General features: G+C 37.6%; 1 protein-coding gene across 2 annotated transcripts in view; it reads left to right on the top strand.

Annotated features, from left to right (window-relative positions):
• RPS6KA3 (ribosomal protein S6 kinase A3) overlaps positions 1-21924 on the top strand; it is an 82451-nt gene that overhangs the window by 50596 nt on the left and 9931 nt on the right. Inside the window, exons 10-17 of one of the 2 annotated variants that reach the window (XM_054187677.1) lie at positions 1862-1932; positions 5813-5901; positions 6181-6245; positions 6347-6449; positions 7236-7360; positions 9235-9357; positions 11119-11208; positions 15593-15751. In XM_054187677.1, the coding sequence (XP_054043652.1) occupies positions 1862-1932; positions 5813-5901; positions 6181-6245; positions 6347-6449; positions 7236-7360; positions 9235-9357; positions 11119-11208; positions 15593-15751 (825 nt within the window). Of the gene's footprint in view, positions 1-1861; positions 1933-5812; positions 5902-6180; positions 6246-6346; positions 6450-7235; positions 7361-9231; positions 9358-11118; positions 11209-15592; positions 15752-21924 lie in introns of both variants that reach the window. The other variant, XM_054187607.1, reaches the window with a different exon arrangement.

Here is a 21924-nt window from a genome sequence, read left to right as displayed (position 1 = left end):
AAACATAATTTTGTGCTTATAAAGCACATATGTTAAAATTAAATTGTTGGATGTGACTGGTATAGCTTTCACAGTCTAAGTGCATTTTAAACACTCTGGCTTCTACTTTGGATGCAAAAATATGACCTTAAAAAGCAAATTATCTAAATTAGTATATGGAATACAGTGCAGTTTTCTCTAAGACGTATTTTTGTTCCTTGCATTTCTAGTTTGCATGGTAATTTTCTTAGACAATCTGTATGTATCCACTCTCATTCTTAATTAGAAATCTGTGTTGATTGAGAATTCAATTGGTTGTTGATGTGGTATGAGCACACAGTATCTAGATGGAACAGAAATTATAGCATAGAAACGGAGACTAGAAAGGAATCTCAACAAATCATTTGGCCTCTTTTCTCCTGCTGCTAGACACTAGGTATGTTTAAAACATCATTGAGAAGTATATTATAATTTGTCCTTTAAAATGGTGATTGTTTGAAGGGATGCCAGGCATCTAAAAGCAGTCATTTAAAGTTTCCGGAAGCATTATGTATTTGTTGAGGTACTCTTCTGCTCAAATAAAAATGATAACTGGGAAGGCCAACGTTAACTTATTCTTAAAGTACTATTGGCCTATTGATGTTGCAATTAGAGTAGTTATGGAGGAGACAAAGAACACATATGCCGAGTTACTAATACAAGTGTGTATACTTGTGACAAATAGGAGCTTGCTAAAGAAACTTTTTTTATTTCAAGCAAGTGTAAGGGAAATGTGCAGCACTACAAATTTACCTTTAAAATTTTTCTTTGCAAGTGCAATTTGTGAAGATCATTCTAAACAAACAAAAGAATGAAGATAGCTTCATGCTCTGATTGTAAATCTAAGAATACTACTGTCACACGTTATTCACTCAAGTTATCTGTGAACATTTTTAATGCTTAGAAGTCTGAACATTTGGGTCATACCAGAAAAGAGGAATGGAGGGATATCCTGTGTTCAGGATGACTTAAGTTTGCATAAGCGGTTCAGAGGGTTCCTTTATAGTGATTTTAATTTTGATGGCTTTAAGTGTATGCCATGAAATTTCATTAAACTAAACTATTTTGCAGTTCTTAAACCAAAAATCAGAATTTCTGCCTCACAGTGTTGGCTGCTGTGACTGCTGCCAGGCTGCTTTCAGTACCTCACTTAGATCTGATATCCCTGCAGTATACTGCAGCCCGATGGAAGTGCCTTTATCTATTTTTACTCAGTCATTTTCAGAACAAATCAGTATTTTAACAGTGTCTGTTGCCTACTACCAGGCACTGTAGAATGTGCATGCACGTACTGTGTAGCTCTTATGTGTTCCTTCAGGCTTTATTTCCACTGTATGCATACGGTAACCACTTTTCATCATGCATGTCTTTGTCAATCAACTAACCTTTTTCCCCTTTCCAATGAAGGCTATGTACATGCCAATTTTAAAAAACTTGACCTTTTTAAATATCTCTGCATGAGGAGAAATCGTCACTAACTTTTGCAAGCAGAATCTTTTTCCCTACCCCTCCACCCTCTTGAAAACTAAAATACAGTTGTATAGATCAAGTCTTCCAAGAATAAACTCTTTAGGCTCAAACGGAACACAGAACATTATAGTCTAAAATGCTCAGATAAAAGCATGTAAAGCGAGGTATCGATATAGGAAAATATTTTGCAGCTTTAAAAATGGCAAAGGCTGCTCGACGTTCATAGTAATTTAAATTGTACAATGAGAAGTTGTTTTGCACAGACTTGGTTGTTAACATGCATGAATTTTGGAAGGTTAAGATGCTAAGTAGTTTTGTCAAAAATTAGATTTTGTCCAGGTAATGTAATTGATGAAAGTTTTACTCTATACAGTTTGAAATGCTCACTGGTACTCTACCTTTCCAAGGGAAAGACAGAAAAGAAACCATGACTATGATTCTCAAGTGAGTACACTCTTATTTATATATCTCATCAGGTATTCTACAGGGATGCCCTCCGGGCTGCAATATCTAATTTCTACTCTTCCCTCATTTCCAAAGGTACTTGTAAATCCTCACTCCCTATTCCATACTACTAATTCCCTTTGCTGCCTATCTAATTCGCCTTTCTATTCCTCCCCCATACCAGGTACAAAGAATTTCATAGCAGCTCTTTAATCTGTAATAATAACTTCTCCAGCCATATGATCTTTCCCATCTTATTTCCATAATATTTTTTAAACTTTCTTATCCTTTTTTGGTAACGTGTGCATTTTTCCTTGATGTTTTTTGTTTCAGTTTTTTTTTTTTTAGAAAGTATTTTCTCTCCTTGTCCTTCTCTATCTTATCAGCTCCTTTCCTCACTTCTTTAATATTACTGGTGCTGCCAACAACTTGCTTTCCTGATACTTCTACTCGCTAAAGTGCACCCTCCCTATGTACTCTCCTATAATTTGCCCAAGCTCCAATTTTCCCCTTTGCTATTTCCAGTATAGGTTTTGCATTAGCTATATTGTGGAAATTGCTTTCCTTCATGCAGTTAATATACTTGGTTTTGCTAGTGAAGGCCTGTTTTTTGCTTGTTTTTTTTCCTTGTTGATGCCCTACATATTCTCTGAACTAATACAACCTGTGACATAATCGTCCTGCTTGTAGGACTGTAACCTAACGCTGTGCAAACAATTCTGTTTCCTCATGTCACAGTTTCACTTCTCTGTTTCCAGCCATTTTTTACTAATACCATTTTTTTTCCATGGAAGCTCATGAGACTATTTTAGTTTTCTCGATCGCTTTCTGCTTCATTGTTTATCGTTATTCTTAGTCCTGTTACCACTTGTCTACCTATATACCAAAGCCAGCATTTCTTTTGCACCAACAGCCTATTTTGAAAAGTATTTATATGAAATTCTTTCATATTTTTTCAAAGTAATTAGACTGTGAAAACCGCTAGAAAACAAACTCTTTTTTCGTTGCTTTTGCTTTCACAACGCATACATGCTATGTTATTCTTTGCCCTTGTTTTTCTTCCTCATTTTATATTTGCAAATGTATTTAGTGGTGCTAATTTCTTCTGCTGCCTCGACACCATGCCAATTCAAATCTTCATGTTATGATTATTAAATGTCTTTAACTAAAAGGTTCTATCTATTCACAGCAAGCGTAAACTCCTTCTGACCACCTCCTGTTTACAAGAAGCTAGTCTGAGAATAGTTCTGCTGCACTCTCACTTACTTCAGAAGCCATGCATTTTTTCCATCCATGTCTCTTGAGTCACATCTTTCTCTTCTTTTCTCTGCCTGCATGTGACTCCACTCTGTTCCTCAACAGTCTTCCCGCTGTTGCTACAAAAATATTCTGTATTCAGCTGCCATGTAGAGTATCCTCCTTGCATCTCCACAGTTAATTGACGTTCATAACTACTTTCAGATTTCATCTGAGCATGTATCTCTAGTTTCCTTTCCAATTTCTTTCTTTTCTCACCTTCTAGTCTTTGTAATTGTTATTAGTTGCAGAGCTGCACAAAAAATGTGGTATGAAGTAAAGAAATTTTACCTCTGTTTCAATGTTCTGTACACTTATGATTATTACATACATGTAAATTTATTTTGCTGTTGGTAACAAACAGCTGAAAAACAGAAGATATTTTAAAGTCTTTTCTGATAAGTTCACATTTTTTGTCTGGCCCATAAGAATGGCAGTATGTTTTCTTTTTATTTTCTGTGTACTAGTAAATGTACTATATTTCTCCTTGATTTTTTCATAAAACTGTTTAAGATGGACAGGTGTGCATACAAATTTATATTTTCATAGTGTTCATTCAAGATATATTGCTTTTCTTACCTTCTGTTCCTGAAAATCCACGGCAAATGTGTCCTCCTTGCAGCATATGTTTTCCTGGGCTCTTTATGTCTCACGTTACCAAGACAAGTTTTTGTTTATTCTTATGTGTTTTACATAAAACTGAGAAACTCTGCAATTTGAAGAAATCGTAGTTTGCAGCAATATAGTTAACTTTTTAAAGCATCTTTTCTCCTTTACTGAAGAGGTATGCCTTTGTCTTTGTCCATCAGGCATGTCAGAAAAAAAATGCTGTCACTCATGTGGTTGTTTAACCTAGGACCTCTGAGGACCTGGTGATTGCCTTTTCTTCTGCTGTGTCACATGGCCAGTAAAGGGTTTTGTGAAAGGTGCTCCTTCATGATGGAGAGGGAGCAACGACAGTCTTAATTCTTGTGGTTTGCGTGAGGGCCTCCAGTTCACTCCACTGTGGACTGCAGTACATACCAGTCCTCCAGAATTTCTTCTACGTGTTCTGTTTCTGTTCATTGAGTTACTCCTCCATAAGATTAATGGCAGTTATGTTTTTGGCTTGGTTTTAGATTTTTCTAAGCAGTTGAGCTCTCATGCTGAACCTCCAGGGCTGCATCCTACTGTTGGAGCTGTTTTGGATTATAATAGGACAAAGATTTCCACCCACTCCAGCACAGTCCTAGCATGTTTACTTGTCTGTTCTCTGTCCTTCAATAACATTGTAAATGATACCATTGTGCTTCTGCAGACAATGTGTTCCTTGCTTCCTTCTTACAGTGTGGCTCTTATGCTTTGCTGTGAGCAGAAGTGACATCAAGTGAACATGCAATGAAATCACTGCATATAAAGTGCATGAGTAAGAATTCAGCTGCTAGTGGTGCATGGCAATCGGGGAAACATTGGGTTCCCCACTGCCCGTTCTTCTACTCAGTTCATGGTCTTGATCTGCCTGTAGCATGTTATTGAAGAGCCCAAAGAAGGCAAAGTTATTTCAGATTCCATTGCCACCCTACCCCTCTCCCCCTCCGGTTTCTTTAATGCAGAAAGGAATGGAAAATCGAGTAAATTCGAGTTTTAAAGTAATGAATAGTGAATCGATGGCAATGTGTATGCACTTGCTGAAGTGACAAGGGGTTGGGCATCTACAAATAGCTGGAACACAAGGCAAAACACATCTTCTGCTTGAGACAGAGAAAGCTTGTGTTGGATTGTTATGGAAAAATGCAAGCTACAGGTTGAATGAAGAGTGGAAAGGAGGGAATTATGTCCATCCTCTCCATGGTCATAAGAAAAAAGTGAGACATAGTAACAGTGACAGGATGGAGGTTCAACATTAAATGGGGAGGAGAAAAATATGGTGAGAATTACAAAACAAAAATAATGACAGAACTATAAAAACTTAAATCTAAAAATTCAAGACCAACGAGTTGTAAAGTAGTAATTGAAATGGATTGAGGAGGAGCAAAAAGAAAGAAGGAAGGGAGTGATCTTTTCTGCCTTTTTTTTTTTTACCCACTAATCTTGCAAGATCTGTCCTACCTTAATACAATTTCTATCTTCTAGCTTAGGTTTCCTGTTGTTTTGATTGGGTGTTCTTGGTGTATGTCATACTGTGGGTAGTTTTCTTACCCCTTCTAAAATGTCTTTGACCATCAAAGTGGATTTGCTTGTTTGATGTCATTTGGTAATAACTGAAAAGTAGATCAAAACATATTACAAAAATATTGCAAGTTTATAAATTGTTATCCTAAAACTATTCTTTTCTACATTTTTTACCACCTCTTCCTCTATTTAAGTTCCTGAGTCATTACTGAAAAATATTATAGTACTCAAAACAGAAAAAAAACCCCAAACAGAAATTACAGGTTTACATGACTGACAGCACTTTTACTCTGCTTCTGATGTCTGAAGGCAAGTTCTCAGTGATGCTATTTTGTTTGATATGGATTTGTTGAATGACAAAGGACAGGGGGAATGCAGAGTTAATGCTTAACCTAAATGTATTTGTATGCTATTAATTGTTTTTGCTCTATAGGGCTAAACTTGGAATGCCCCAGTTCTTGAGTCCTGAAGCACAGAGTCTTCTGCGAATGCTCTTCAAAAGAAACCCAGCAAACAGATTAGGTAAAGTGTTTAGCAGAGTACTTTGAATTTGATCATAGTATTAATAACATCAGTGATCATTAAACTGACCAAAAAAGTTTACAGTTTCTTGTGTAAAATAGGCTTTGAAGTAGGAACATAGTTTGCCTGTTTGCTGTTCTCATGATCAACAAAATATTATCATTTCTGCTATTCATACATCTAAAACTAATGCAGAAGAAATAAGAAATATAATTTTGCTAGTCATTCTTTTTGATCAAGAAGGAAATAATTCGCAGATATTTTTCTTCATTATAAAAGGAGCAGGTCCAGATGGAGTTGAAGAAATTAAGAGGCATGCATTCTTTTCCAAAATAGATTGGAATGTGAGTATCTAATTCAAAATTAATTCAGTTATTTTCTTAGTTAAATGTTTGGTAGTGTGATATAACTTTTTAATTCACTCTGGCTTATGCCTTCTTCTCAGAAATTGTACAGGAGAGAAATCCATCCCCCTTTTAAACCTGCAACTGGCAGACCTGAAGATACATTTTATTTTGACCCTGAATTTACAGCAAAAACTCCAAAAGGTAAACAGAGAAGAACTAAACAATTTACATATTCAAAAATTGGACTCGTATTTCCTGTTCAGCTTATGTAAAGTGTCTTGTTCTTCCAGGTGTTGCTAGGCTAAATGAATGCTCACAGACAAGTATTCCATAGTTTATAAAAGTTTTTGTGGTCATCGGTGTAAATATATCACAAGGGACAACCGAGTTGTCCTATGTAAAAAATAAAGTAATCCTCAGCAACAAAACATATACAGAAGTTCAATTTTACTTATCTAAGTAATCTCATTTTTCTAATTCAAAAAGATTATCTGTGTGTCTCTTTAAAGGCTATATTTTATGGCTTCATTTAATTCATGATGGTGACTCTACGTACTATGTAAACATAGAAGCTTAGTCATTTCAGTCTTTGCATGGCAAAGTTGCTGTTTCAGTGCAAGCTGTCTCTGCATAGTTCTACACTGATCCATTCAAAATATAATAGAAAATTTGAGTGCTTCTCCTCCATAAATATAGCATAGATATGTTGCTATATGTAGATATTTTCTGCAAAGTACTGTTTTTTGTATAATAAAATATTGTCTGACAGTAATATGATCTTCATAATCATTGATTATCAGTTGTGTTTCTAGATATGTGCAAAACAATTTAGTATTTATTTGTATTTTGGTCCTCACAGAAACTGGAATTTGCAGAAAATGTTCGTGTACTTTATAGAATAAAGCTGTAGCTTACTTTCCAGAGTAGACATAATCTCATTTCTACATTTTTAAAACTCTGCTTGTAAGTAGGTGATGTGTTTTTCAGATTCACCTGGTATCCCACCTAGTGCTAATGCACACCAGCTTTTTCGGGGATTTAGTTTTGTAGCTATTGCATCAGATGATGAAAGCCAAGCGATGCAGACAGTTGGAGTGCATTCAATTGTCCAGGTGAGTACATCTGCTTTAAAAAAAAAAAAACTCAATAAAGCAGTATTGCTGTCTCTTGGTGAAGGAGTAGTTTCCTTCCTCACAGAAAGAAGTACTGTAACAAAGTCATTATCAGCTTTGTATAAGAAAAGTTAAGACAGATTATTTTATCCAAACAAAACCTCTGAAGGTGCAGGACCTGTTTATTATTACCTGTAATAAGGTAGAGGGGAATAAGACATCTTGATCTTTTTCTCCTATGCATGAAAATACTGGTTTATTTTTATATATATATATATATATATATATGAGGCACTGGGGTACAATTGTGAATTGTATCTGGATGTTTTGGACTGCTGTGCGTTATGGAACCCCTGAGCCAGGACACATTCTGTCTCTCATGACCCACTTTAAGTTGCTGTGCTAATCCGTAATATTTTGTGACTAATTTCAGTGTATCATGCAAGTCAATGTTACAGTATACTCACAAGCTTTGGCTTTTTAGCAGTATTAGATGACTTCCAATACAGTCTCCCGTATTAATAATTGTGAGGTTGTCACTTTTGATAGCCTAATGCAGTTGCTATTCTTATATATTCTGTTACTGCTAGGACTGCTTATTTTTGGACAACAAAGCATTGTTTAGGTGCGATTTTTGTGTGAGACAAGAAAGGTGAACCTTATGCTAGAACTGGCGGGGAGGCATGCCTTGCCTCCTTATGAGGCTGAGATCCTTCTGAAAGCACATTCCAGCACTGGAGAGTTTGCATCCAGCGGGAGAAAAAAGCAGATGCATGTACAGGAAAGAAAACTGGAAAACCTGCGCAAAAATTGTGTTTCTGCCTCCCCTTTCTAAGACTGAGTCATGAAAACCAGCTGGTGATCTAAACTGTGTTGAAAACTTCTTATTGGTATATAGGTAGGAATAAAAAGGTATGATGTATGATTTTGCAAATGCCTGAAGAAACTTTTAAAAACCAGTTTATTCAGAACATGAATAGCTCTTATATTTCTTTAATCCTCTTACATCTAGAATAGTCATAACATGCTTGTTTGTACATATTATTTGTTTCATATGTAATAAACCATTAAATTTCAAGGGGTTTTAGATCCTTTTTTTATTCTAAAGAAGCTGTCTGATTTGCTGTATGGGTCAGAATGACTTCTGGTCCTGAAGTCTTGCTAAAAGTTTCTACAAGCTTTTCTGTGCTCCTTCTTTCCCATGTAATTTTGAGGATGAATTTCTTTCTCTTTGTATATGGCTTCCTTCTCTTGTAAAAGTCTGTTTCTCTGTTGCCTTTGCTCTGTGCCCCTCAACGGCTTCCTTACTCCTATTTCCTCTTTTCTGTGCTGCAGGATACCCAGATGGTTTCCTGCAATGCACAAACTCCTTATACTAGAACACCATTTCCTTCCTTTACAAGAGTGAACACTTGTCCTTCTTTCAGCTTTTTATTTCTGTGAAAGGATTTTTGACTGCCATTCCATGCAATTTCCAGTTAACCTGATTCTCTTCAGTATGTCTGAATTTTTCAGCTGGCATTCATCTATTCAGATAATAGAAACAGTGATGCTTTTTTACCATTATTTTATCTTGTAGTCTTCTGATCTTCTTTGTTTTGGAGATTCTATCTTTAAATTAATAAATCAGTAACCAGAACCATGATGTTGTCAGTTTCTAAAATACGGTGTGCATTATTTACAATGTGTCTAATATATAATTTATCTCATATTCATATCAAACAGAAGGTAGTGGCTATTTAGACAGCTTTCACCTAGTACAGCCATCAGTTAAAATTTGAAGCAAATCACTAGGAATTCAAAAACGCATTCTTAATATAAAAGTCAGTTATATTTAGAATATTCATTAATTGATAATGTTATTTTGGTAGCAGTTGCACAGGAACAGCATTCAGTTTACTGATGGATATGAAGTAAAGGAAGATATCGGAGTTGGGTCTTACTCTATCTGCAAGAGATGTATTCATAAAGCTTCGAACATGGAATATGCTGTAAAGGTAATCACTTTGTATAAAACACACCGTTTTCAGGTTTCAGCATCCTAGACATTGGGCATAATTAATATTTGCCATAAACACCATAGCAAATCAAGACAATTTTTTAGTATAAAAAGATTTTAGATGCAAATGTGAATTATACTAATCAAACAAGTAGAATATTTACTGTCAGATATGCTGGTTTGGGTGGTGGGTCTTTGAAGCACCTATGTAATTACAGTAAAACTGATGAGTGTTGCATGACTGCTTCTAGAAGGAAATGTGCAATGAAAAGCTTACATGACTTTCCATCATTTTTTAAAAGTGTGATTGATTACTCTTATTTAAATATAGTTATATATGTAGGTTTTGCTTCAAAAGTAAATTCATAAATTGTCAGATAGCTAGGAGTTCATAACAGTGCTAAAGTCTGGTGTACCTTCCAGAATAAACTTCAACTCTTTGTCTTTGCTTGCTAGTTTTTAACGAGGTTTCTAATGTTGTTTTTATGTTATTCTGTTGGGCTTTCTAGCACTTCTTTGAAGGCATTAAATTCTTGGTTGACATCAGTAGAATTCCCAGAGGTGGAATGATAAATCTATCTTTTTGTCTTTTTGTATAACACCATGGAGCTGAATGGTTACTATGAAAGCAGGCGCATAGATTAGCAGACTTAAAAAGCAAAAAAAAAAAAGCTATTAAAAATATTTAAATATTGTACTGTGAGGTGATTCTCTGTTTTAGTTGTTCATCAGTCTACTATTCAAATATGTAAAATCCAAAGATAAATTCTATTTTGCTGTATCCCTGTATGCAGATTGTCTGCTAGAAACCCTCCAATTTCAATTTGGTCGTTACATACTTGTCATTATTCTGGTTCTGGCCAGGAACAGATTTGACTTCTGTGCTTGCAGTTTTAAATAATTTCTTGAAACTGGAAGAAAGTACTGGCATAGCTCTTAATTCTCTAAGCCATAAAATTTACTCTGAGGATTGCCTCACTTTGCTGCTGCCTCTGTTGTGGCTTTTTTTCCTCAAGGAATCATGAGAAAAAGAATAAGGTGATCGGTGTCCAATGTGTTAGGATGGTGCTGGTAGCAGTAGGGGCTTAGAATGTCAAGAGGAAGAAGGGGTAAGAGAGAGATGGAGAAGACATTAGAGGAAATTCTACAGTTCATAAGGAGAGGAAAAAAAGGAGAAGAATAAGAATATGTTTTAAGTAGGGCAAAATAATGTTTTGTTTTTCTGCACAGGGAGAACTTCAGAGCCTGATAGCAAGCCTCCAGACATTCAAATGAACTTTCATAATAGAACGCTTGTCTGAATTAACTCTGAGAAATGTTTCCTTTCTCTTATTTTTGATTCCCTTACTCGCCTGCTTTGTCTCTTGCTGCACTAAATATTTGTTTGAGATCAGCTTTGTGAAAATCCGTGCATTAGCATTGTCAAACCAGTATCTCATGTCAAATTAGGAACTTCCTATTTTATTAAATGGTGGGTGACTGAAGTCTTATCTACTAAAATAGCCTTGCATTATTTATCGTAGCCTGCAGCCTGACTTCTCCAAAATTGTTTTCAACTGAGAGCCTTTTCCATGTTTTTCCTGTTTTTTGCTTGGCCTTGCTGTTCCGATTTAACAAATTTTGTTTTGGTTATAATCCATGTCCTTTACCAACAACAATAAATATTGCTTGTCTGTTTATGCTAGTAAGCGCAACAAAGTGTTACACTATATAATATTCACAAAAAGAATTATGCCTATGTATCTATTTGCTCTTACAGATCATTGACAAGAGTAAAAGAGATCCAACAGAGGAGATTGAAATCCTACTGCGCTATGGACAGCATCCAAATATTATTACCCTAAAAGATGTAAGTAGTGTGTCAGAGACATCCTTTAGTGTATTATAATTGCATATCACTTTCTAATTTGAGAGATGATGAAGTGCATGTTTTAGATTTATGTTACTGTTTTTCAGTATTTAAAAAAGCTGAAAATAACTTTAGTATTTAAAAATAAAACAATATCCTGATGCCATTTATTCAACAATATCAATTTTTTTACTGAGATGTGTCATTGTCCTCCTTTAAAGATGCTCATATTTTGGTACAACGTAATCCTAAACAGTCAAATAATTCATCCTTTATAAATCCTAGCACAGGAACAATTCATTTAACATTGGCTGTATTTATAAAGGAACAAGTAAGGTTTTTTGGTTGCTTGGTTAACTTTGAATCTACTTTACATTAGTCAAAAGCAATTTTTAACTGCATTATTACATAACTGAGAACTCACTGTTTGAAATAGTGATACTCAAATATCCAAATACTCAAAGTAATTTTCATGAACAGTAATGAGTGTTAGTAAGTAATGGACAAAATATTTTCATATGCCTGGTCATCGCTTTTCTTTACCTAGTAAAGGTCTTTGTACCTTACCTGGTCTTCATAGGGAAGATTATCTAGCTTTTTTTTTCTTGTATTGTTTGCTCTGACCATGGAAACACTTTGACCACAAAAAGCAAAGAGTAACATAAGTTGGGAGGTAGAGGATTTTCATAGTGAACAGTAGATTCTGATGATCTAACAGAAAAAGAAAATTGGCTTTCTTTCCTTGATTATGCATTAAAGAGGATTAAAAATTAAAAAGGCATATGCTTAATGACTTTCTTAGTCTGCAGGAAAGTATTCTGGTCCACAAAACCAAACCTCAAGCAAAACGGCTAACCATTTTCAGGAAGCTGAGCTCAGCTGAAGGGAGATTCTCAGGCATTTTGAAGTCATTAAAATGGTAGCTCGTAAATGCTGTGGAGATGAGTACTAGCGAACCCTGCCTAAAGGTCTTCTCCTACAATGATTTGTCTTCACTTTATCAATATCATGTAGTTTGGCCATTTCTTGGGAGAACAAAAGTCAGATATACAAGGGAGCCCACCATGGAGCTTACCTTATTGCAAGGTAGATCCCATAATTACAATCCCACTTTCTGTTTGTTCTGCTTCATGTGGTTGGACAATAAAGCCACCTGAAAGTACCTGGGCTAACTCAGAACCTGCATCAGCATTCAGGTTGCTTTTAGTGCTGCATGCTAGGTTTGAGTTGCTTGAATTCATAATAGAGGTTGTGTTATTTAAGCAGGAAGACAAACATAAGGAATGTGAGTACTTACCTGAACTTAAGCACTATGAATATTTTTCACTGAGAGCAGAGAAATGCAGGCAGCCTTGAAAAGTTGTCATGTGTGCTGAATTGCTCGACTTTGTAATTAATTGTTCTTCATCAGTCATCTTCCAGTAGCAGCCATCTTTCATTCACACCAACATTAATATTCATGTAACAAAAGGAGCCAACAACAAAAAAAGCCTTAAGTCCACAGAGGAAGAGCAGACAAGAGGCTGTAATTCTGTTATTTCTACTTCAGATCCATTTCTCAAGCCCAGTTTATGGAACTATGTCCAGTGTAAGGAAAGAGATACAAGTTTCTAATACATGTGAATCCTGTATAATATCCACTACTGTAAAAAATTAACATTAAGTTTTCACTGTCCTAATACAGATGCATGGGTCAGATTGCTTGCATATCCCACAATATAGGGGTGTTCTATTACAGCTTTCAGAGGAGAGAATAAGGAGTAATTGGCCTTCAGGCCTCAAACTCACCAAGAGCACCGTGTATTATTATACACATAAAACTCAATCTGGATTTGACACAATTTTTCTTTCAGTTCCACACCAAAATGTAAATGTTTCTATTTTGAAATGCCCAACTAAAATATTTCAGCATTAAGTGAATATCTTTGGAAATTATTCTTCTGCAAGAAGTAATTTCTTTCTTTTCTTGTATTTCAAGAGTAAATGCAGTAATATTTGAATTTAGCTTAGGATGGAAATTTTCGTTCTTGCTCAGCCTTTTTATGTACTTTAATTCTGAAGGTGTTTGGATTGAAACAATGGAATATTCAAAACACCAAATTCTTTCTGCAGTGCACAGTCCTCTGGGGTTTTTCCTTCTGATTGTTATCAGTGGTCTTTTTCAGTTACATAGTATATAAACAAAAGAGCGAGCTATATTGTGCTAAATCAGATGTCCTTCTTATCCAATATCCTGCTTCTGACAGTGGCCGTTAGTGGATGCCTAGGAAACCATGTAAGAATGGAGGAAGCACACAGCTTCCAACAAACCATTACCTAGAAACTTCCTGTGCCAGACCATTATATGTATTTTACCCTTTTTTACCTGTGCCAGACCATTATATGTATTTTACCCTTTTTTACCTATTAGCTGCTGTTCTGTAACAGAACTTTTGTCCTGGTTTGAGTTATTTAAAGCATTGGCTGAAGAAACTTTTCAGAAGCATTTTAGAAACCTAAATACAGTATATCCAGTGTCCCAGTCAAAGTGCTTATTCATGAGTTTAAAGAAACTCCTAATATGTATGTGAAATCTTATTTCACTTTGCAAAAAAGGTGTTCTCTTTCTCCATTACAGTATATTTTGTTCATTTGCCTACATCTGTTTATCAATATAGTTTCTTCCAGTTTGCTTGGTAGAGAAGACATCCTGACTGATGTTTGGCATCTGCAGGAGTTCATGTTAGAAACTACTATCATATTTATGATCTCAGCGTAATACTGTGCACCTAATGGGGAAGAAAACTTCAACAGTATTAATTCAGTGCAAACAACTAAATTGATAGTACCATTAGATAAATCAGGGCGAGCGGAATGGTTTGTTTGGGGTGGGTTTGGTTTTGGTTTTGGTTTGGGTTTTTTTTTTTGGCAGGTAGACAGGACCAACAAAGGGTAGCAGATAAAATAGTAATCAAATTCAAGCAAATTTTGCTTGAATGCCCCCTGCAGTACTGACGTGTGTGCTTTGCCATGTCAAATGAAATAAGCTTATTTCTTCACGTTATACCAGGATTAGAGGGAGCATGCCTATTAAAAAAAAAATCTAAACTGCCAGTTTAGTATCTAGAATTAGAAAATTCTGCATTTTAATACAGTGTAATATTTAAAGTCTTAATAGAAACACATTCAGATGATCAGTCATTTATATTTCTTGGGGGAAAATTGCTGTTAAATGAGAACATGGAAACCCGTCATGTCGTCTTCTCCTTAAGATAATATGCTTGTAAAGCCTGCAGAATTACTTCTTTAACATTATTCCTCTTTTTTAATTTGGTGAAAAAATAAATCCTTTTAGTATAGTTTAAAGCACAAAAATTTCTAAGCTTAGAACTTCAGTAGCCTGTATTTCCCAGGTAGTTTAAGACAAGGAAATTGGGATTAAAACTCTTTATTTAATTTAGTTTATTCCTAAAGTTATTTTACTACAGCTTGGATAATTGTTTCTACTTAAATAGAAACTAGTTTTTATCTTGCATATATTACTGCAGAGAACGATTCCAACATCACCATAAAAAATAGGTTGGAATAATAACAGGGAACAGAGTCTGTAAAAGGTTTCACTAAAGCAGGAACCACTTTCTGGATTAAGTTTAAACCCCAAGAAAGTGCAACTGAAATGAAATGCTTAAGTATACCTTAAAACATGTTTTGGTATAGTTCAGTCTGTAGTGCCCCCTGGTGATAATATAAGTAATTCTCAACTGTTGTTTCCCTAGAGGTTAAAATGCATGCAAAAATTAAGCCATTTTCCATAACTAGAAGTAAGGGCTAAAATATACATATTTTATTAATTTTAGACTTTGGTTCACGCTTTATGCGCAGAGTAATGTATAAGTTGTAGGCTTTTATCGTAGCAGTTTTGTATGCATTAACTTCAGCGTTCACAGAAGCTATTTGAAGTGAACTTAGATTATTTTTTTGTTTGTTTGACTGTTCAGCCAGAATGATCTCTGCTCATATTTGTAATTTGGTGCAATAGTTGCTTCTACAATTAGCTTTGGCTTTGCCTTAATTAGACTAGTTTCCACTTATTATTACTTCTTAATTTCTCCCATGTCTAGTTTAATTAGTTTCAGTAAAGCTATGTGGGAAAAACTACATGTTATTAATCTTTTTTTCTCTTTAAATATTTACATGCCATTATATTGCTGTACTGCCTTTTTGTAGAAGGTTTTGTGTTCATTTCTGAAGATGAACAATGTCTGGATAGTGTGTGGGGTGAGAAATAGGGGAAAAATAATTGAAGAAAACAACTTGTGGATGCACCTGCAGTATGTGTGCATTTCACAGGAAGATAGCAGAGAATAAATGTTTTGAAGTTTACATCTTCATGTACTTTTTGCAGGTGTATGATGATGGGAAATATGTATACGTGGTAACAGAACTTATGAAAGGAGGAGAACTGCTGGATAAAATTCTTAGGCAAAAATTTTTCTCAGAACGAGAAGCTAGTGCAGTTCTGTTCACAATAACAAAAACGGTTGAATATCTCCATGCACAAGGGGTAAGTTTTCAGCTCACACAAAATGCTTATAGATTTTAATATTCTTTTCTTTCAGATTTATAAACTCCTATCTTGATATGTTCTTCTGTGAAGTAATTAAGTAATTTTTGGTAAATAATTACATGGCTGCAGGAATTTGTGTTGAAATAAAAACATTCCCCATCAGCTGTGTAGATGTCTAGATAAAGGAGATGATGCAACTGTTTGTCTAGTCCTGCATGCAGTCTGTCAGCAGTTCTGTGGGATAAGCAGATAATGACTAATAGATAGGATATGAGAGGAAGCAAGCCAGGAAGAAGTGCTAGGACTAGTGCTGTTGCTTAGCCATGGGACCTCATGTAATTCCAACCCCACCCTGTGATAGACCCTGAAAATTTATCTTCCATCTATCACACTTGTAATTTCTTCCACTGCTTGGTTTTGAAGAAGTTGGTTTATGACTTTATAAGCTCCTGCACCATAGGGTCAGGAAGTTGTAGTGGACTGTTAGGAGAAAGAAAATTAATGCTTCAGGAAATTAATTTGGAGACAGAGGAAGTAGTTCAAAGATAGAGAAGGCAAGTGTGACAATTGCATGGCAAGGACAAGTTGTGTTGCATTTTTAAGTCGACAAGGAAAGGGGGACAGAGAAAAAGCAGAAAGTAAGGGTGTAAGGAAAAAGTCAATCTGCTAACATCTAAAGTTATTATCCAAGAAAAGCTGCTTTGGAATGAATAGTACTCAAACTATTTTAAGAAACAGGTAATAATTCAGCATGCACGGTCATTTCTGTGAACTATTCTTTCAGAAAACTTAGGATCAAAGTTGTCTGGTGTATCTTATTTGTGGTTCATCGCTTTCTTCAGTCACTTGAGCATCTGTACACAGGACTAGAATCCTTGGCCAGCAGCATCCATGGGAATTATGAATAAACCTCAATACCTTCTGTATAGAAATATAAATAATAGAATAACACATATCATAACTTGGTTCCTTCTTACCACACGTGGCCAAAAAAGGCCCAGTGTCCTTGCGTCAAGTAAGGGATTTAGGGGCTTTTATTTCTTTTCTGTAGATCTTTGTAAATATTGGCATTTTAACTTGCATTAGATAGACCACATGCTCCTTGGAACTTCTACTTTTTGAAATTGTTGGGTCATCTTATATTAAGTCAATTCTGCCTGAAAGGTGGCCATATGTGTAAATAGCAAGCACTTCAGTAGTCTAATTTTTCATCTGGAAAAGTCCTCACTGTCTTCAGTGGATTTTCCTTTTGTAGCTTCTTTGGTCACCAGAGGAGCTCATTTGAATATGGTATTAGGTAATATTTCGTTTGACAGATTCCCAATCTGTGTGCAGTCTCCATGACTCTTCCCAGAAGGATTTTCCTCATGGACATTCATAAGATACTTTTGAACTGAAAAATTAGCTAACCAAGGAATTGAAATCCTCCTCTTCAGAGTAAGCAATACTTCCAACTCTCACCCAAACCATTCTAAAAGTATTAGGGCCAGCATACAACAATTAAGGGTTGGCACAATAGACATCATAAAAAGAATAAACAAGAAGTATCATGTCATCTCAGAGCAGAATACTTTTGCATGCTGATAGATAATTGAGAATGCTAATCAAAAACATGATGCTAAGAAATAAAGAATTGGAATGTCCTGCTTTTGCTCTTTTCTATTGCTCTAAAATAAAATGTTATTTCACAGAATCACTGGGTTTTCAGAGTTGGAAGGGACCTCTAGAGATCATCTAGTCCAACTCCGCTGCTGAAGCAGGATTGCCTAGAGCACATCACTCAGGACTGCATCCAGGCGGGTCTTGAAAGTCTCCAGAGAAGGGGACTCCACAAGCTCCCTGGGCAGCCTGTTCCAGTGCTCTGTCACTCTCACCGTAAAGAAGTTTTTTCTCATATTTGATTGGAACTTCCTATGTTCCAACTTGTGCCCGTTACCCCTCGTCGTGTTACTGGCAACCACTGAAAAGTGTCTGGCTCCATCCTCCTTAAACCCACCCTTTAGGTACTTGTAAACATTAACAAGGTCTCCCCTCAGCCTTCTCTTCTCCAGGCTAAAGAGTCCCAGCTCTCTAAGCCTTTCCTCAGAAGGGAGATGCTCCAATCCCTTAGTCATCTTTGTTCCCTGTCTCTCTTGAACTGGGGAGCCGTAAACCGGACACAGTATTCCAGTTGTGGCCTCACCAGTGCAGAGTAGAGGGGGAGAATGACCTCCCTTGACCTGCTGGCCACACTCTTCCCTGCGCAGCCCAGAGTTCTGTTGGCCTTCTTGGCCACAAGGGCACATTGCTTGCTCATGGATAGTTTACTGTCTACCAAGACCCCCAGATCCTTTTCTTCAGAGCTGCTTTCCAGCAGGTTCACCCCTAACCTATACTGGTGCCTGACATTCTTCTTCCCCAGGTGCAGGACCCTACACTTGTCCTTGTTGAACCTCATTAGGTTCTTCTCTGCCCAGCTCTCCAGCCTGTCTAGGTCACGCTGGATGGCAGCATGGCCCTCTGGGGTGTCAGCCACCCCACCCAGTTTGGTATCATCAGCGAACTTGCTGAGGATACACTCTCTCCCCTCGTCCAGGTCATTGACAAATATGTTAAACAATACTGGTCCAAGTATTGACCTCTGGGGGACAGCACTGGTTACAGGTCTCCAACTCGACCCTGCTCCGTTAATCACAACCCTCTGAATCCTATCACACAGCCAGCTCTCAGTGCACCTCACTGTCCCGTCGTCTAGTCCACACTTCTTCGGTTTCCTAAGGAGGATGTTATGAGAGACAGCGTCAAAAGCCTTGCTGAAGTCAAGGTAGATGACATCTACTGCTCTGCCCTCATCCAGCCAACCAGTTATAACATCATAGAAGGCTGTGAGATTGGTCAAGCATGATTTACCCTTGGTAAATCCATGTTGACCACTTCCAATAACTTTCTGCTCCTGAATGCGCTTGGATATGACATCCAGAACGAGTCGCTCCATTACCTTCCCAGGGACAGAGGTGAGACTAACTGGTCTGTAGTTCCCTGGGTCCTCCTCCTTGCCCTTTTTGAAGACTGGAGTGATATTGGCCTTCCTCCAGTCCCCAGGCACCTCTCCTGTTCTCCATGACCTTTCAAAGGTGATGGAGAGTGGCCAAGCAATAACATCTGCCAGCTCTCTCAGCACTTGCAGGTGCATCTCTTCAGGGCCCATGGACTTATGGATGTCCAGATTGGCCAAGTGGTCTCTAATCTGATCTTCCTCTACAGGGGAAATATCTTCCTCTCTCCAGACCTTCCCCCTTGCCTCCAGGGCCTGGGATTCATGAGGGACAGCTTTAGCAGCAAAAAATGAAGCAAAGAAGGCAGTCAGTAGCCCTGTCTTCTCTGTGTCTTCCACCACTAGGGCACCCATCTCATTCCTTAGTGGGCCTACGTTTTTCCTAGTCTTCCTTTTTCTATTGATATACTGAAAGAACCTCTTCTTGTTATCTTTAACTGTGGTGGCCAAGATGAGTTCTGCTTGAGCTTTGGCCCTTCTAATTTTCACCCTGCATAGCTTCACTACACCTTGGTATTTTTCATAAGTAGCCAACCCCCTTTTCCAAAGATCATAAACTTTCCTTTTTTTCCTGAGGTTCAGACAAAGCTCTCTATTAGCCCGGCTGGTCTACTTCCCTGTCTGCTCGTATTTTGGGACTTGGGGATGGCCTTCTCCTGAGCTTTTAAGAGTTCTTCCTTGAAGTAAGCCCAGCGTTCCTGGGCACCTTTGACCTTCAGGACTGTCCCCCAAGGGACACTCTCAAGCATGCTCCTAAACAGGCCAAAGTTTGCCCTTTGGAAATCTAAGGTGGCAGTTCTGCTGGCTCTCCACCTTGCCTTCACCAAGAATTGAAAATTTCATGATCACTCTGCCCAAGACAACCTCCAGTCTTTACATCCCCTACAAGACCTTCCCTGTTAACAAGTAGCAGGTCCAGTAGGGCACTTCCCCTAGTTGGCTCCCTCACGAGCTGTGTTAGGAAGTTGTCTTCCACGCACTCCAGGAACCTCTGGGACTGTTCCCTCTCTGCTGTGTTATATTTCCAGCAGACATCTGTGAAGTTGAAGTCCTCCACAAGAGCAAGGGCGAGCAATCACGAGACCTCTGCCAGCTGCTTATAGAATATTTCATTGGCCTCTACATCCTGGTTGGGGGGTCTGTAACAAACTCCCACCACAATGTCTGGCTTATTGGCCTTCCCCTTGATTCTTATCCATAAACAGTCAACAATGTCATCACGCACACTGTTAAGTTCTTGGCATTCAAAACTGCCCCTGACATAGAGGGCCACCCCACCACCTCTCCTTCCTTGCCTATCCCTTCTGAAGAGTTGGTAGCCATCAATCACCGCATTCCAGTTGTGCGTGTCTTCCCACCATATTTCAGTGATGGCAACTATATCATAGTTTCCCTGCTATACAATGGCCTCCAACTCTTCCTGTTTGTTGCCCATGCTGCGTGCATTCGTGTAGATGCACTTCAGCTGGGCTAATTGCCTTGCCACTTTACTGGGGGGACAAGCCCTTATTCCCACCTGTCCATGCTCAGACATTTCTGCAGTTGCCAATCTATCACACTACTGCTCATGTCTTTGTTAGCACATGGGTCATCATCTCCCACCTCCACTGTGACAACAGGCTGCAAGACCTTGCTAGTGCTTTTACCCACCAGTACTGGGATGCTGCTCCCAGGCACCACTTCAATCACTCTGGTTACATCCCCGTCCCCCTTCAAACCTAATTTAAAGCCCTATCAATGAGTCCTGCTAACTCCTGTCCCAGAATCCTTCTTCCCTTTTGGGTTAGGCTTTCCCCACTTGTTGCCAGCATGCCTGGTGTCCTGTATATCAATCCGTGATCAAAGTAACCAAAGTTCTGCTGGTTGCAGCAGTCTCTGAGCCAGGAGTTAATCCGCTGACTCTTGCTCTTTATCCTCACATCAATCCCTGCAACTGATGGGATAGAGGAGAACACTACTTGTGCTCCTGATCCCTTAACCAGCTGTCCCAGGGCTACGAAGTCTTGGTGCAAAATACCAATATAATCTAAACAATCTGACATCTTTTTAAAATTCACATTTGGTAAAACAGCTTAAAACAAGAAGGTATTGTATTTATTCTTTGACATAAACATGTTGATTGCTTAGGAATTAGCATTTGGATTTGAACTAGACTGTTATACCTACTCTTCCTCCCACTCGAGAATTGCTTCCCCTTGTTCCAAAAAAAAAGTACTACTCAAGCAGACTGGTTCTAGAAACAGTCTGCCAAATCCCTAGCTCTGTGCTGCCTTCTGTTGCCCACCTCTTCCTTTCTACCCCTTTTAGGATCTATTAAAAAAAAAACAAAAACAAACAAACCACCAACTAGAATAAAACTGTGGGGTTTTTTTTCTTCTGCCTTGCGGAACAGTAAAGGATGTTTCATTACTTAAAGAAAAAGGATTCTAATCTATCTAAACGCCAAAAAATGAGGGCTATCAGGAGCTGGTTCTCTCCTACACTGACATCTCAAGCCAGGATGTTCCCCTTAATGTCTACTGTTCCAACTCAAATTCCCTAATACCATTTTGTATATTTCAGCTTACAAGGTCCTTATTTCTATAATTTTAAGTACTCATTTTATTTAACCTCAGAATTGCAAAGTATTTGCGTACTGAAAAAGCCTCTACTAAATAGATTAGTGTGTTAAATGGCTTTACAATCTGCAGGCCTTCTGCAGTCTTTCACTTCTTGGTCTTACATTATTTTCCTGAAACACTGCTAGCTTTCTGAAAGAGTGCATAGAGCTTCTGATTCTGCACATCACTCGCTTGCAGGAGTTTTGGGGTATCGTCTCGTTCTAATGTGATTACCTTCTTGAAGTGTTTCCTCACAATCTTTTCCAAGAGGAAATGAGTCTTCCATTCAAATTTAATTCTGTAAAGCTGTGTTTAATATTAATCAAATACATAGGACAATCGGGGAGATAAAGGCTTCCATAGCAGGGCTATTTAAATATTTAAAAGAGGACATTTAGATCCACTAAACTGTCTTACAGCAGTGTATACCCTTTTCTTTACAAAGTCTCTAGAGACTTTAGGCTAATTTGTCTTGTGAAGAAAACACAACAGATCATCTGATTTTGAAGACTGTCGTTGTGCATTCCAGGTTTTAT

Source organism: Rissa tridactyla, chromosome 1 (genome assembly GCF_028500815.1).
Source record: "Rissa tridactyla isolate bRisTri1 chromosome 1, bRisTri1.patW.cur.20221130, whole genome shotgun sequence".
Taxonomy (NCBI): Eukaryota; Metazoa; Chordata; class Aves; order Charadriiformes; family Laridae; genus Rissa; species Rissa tridactyla.
The sequence above is the reverse complement of the archived record's forward strand: the minus strand, read 5'-3'. Positions and strand labels throughout refer to the sequence as shown.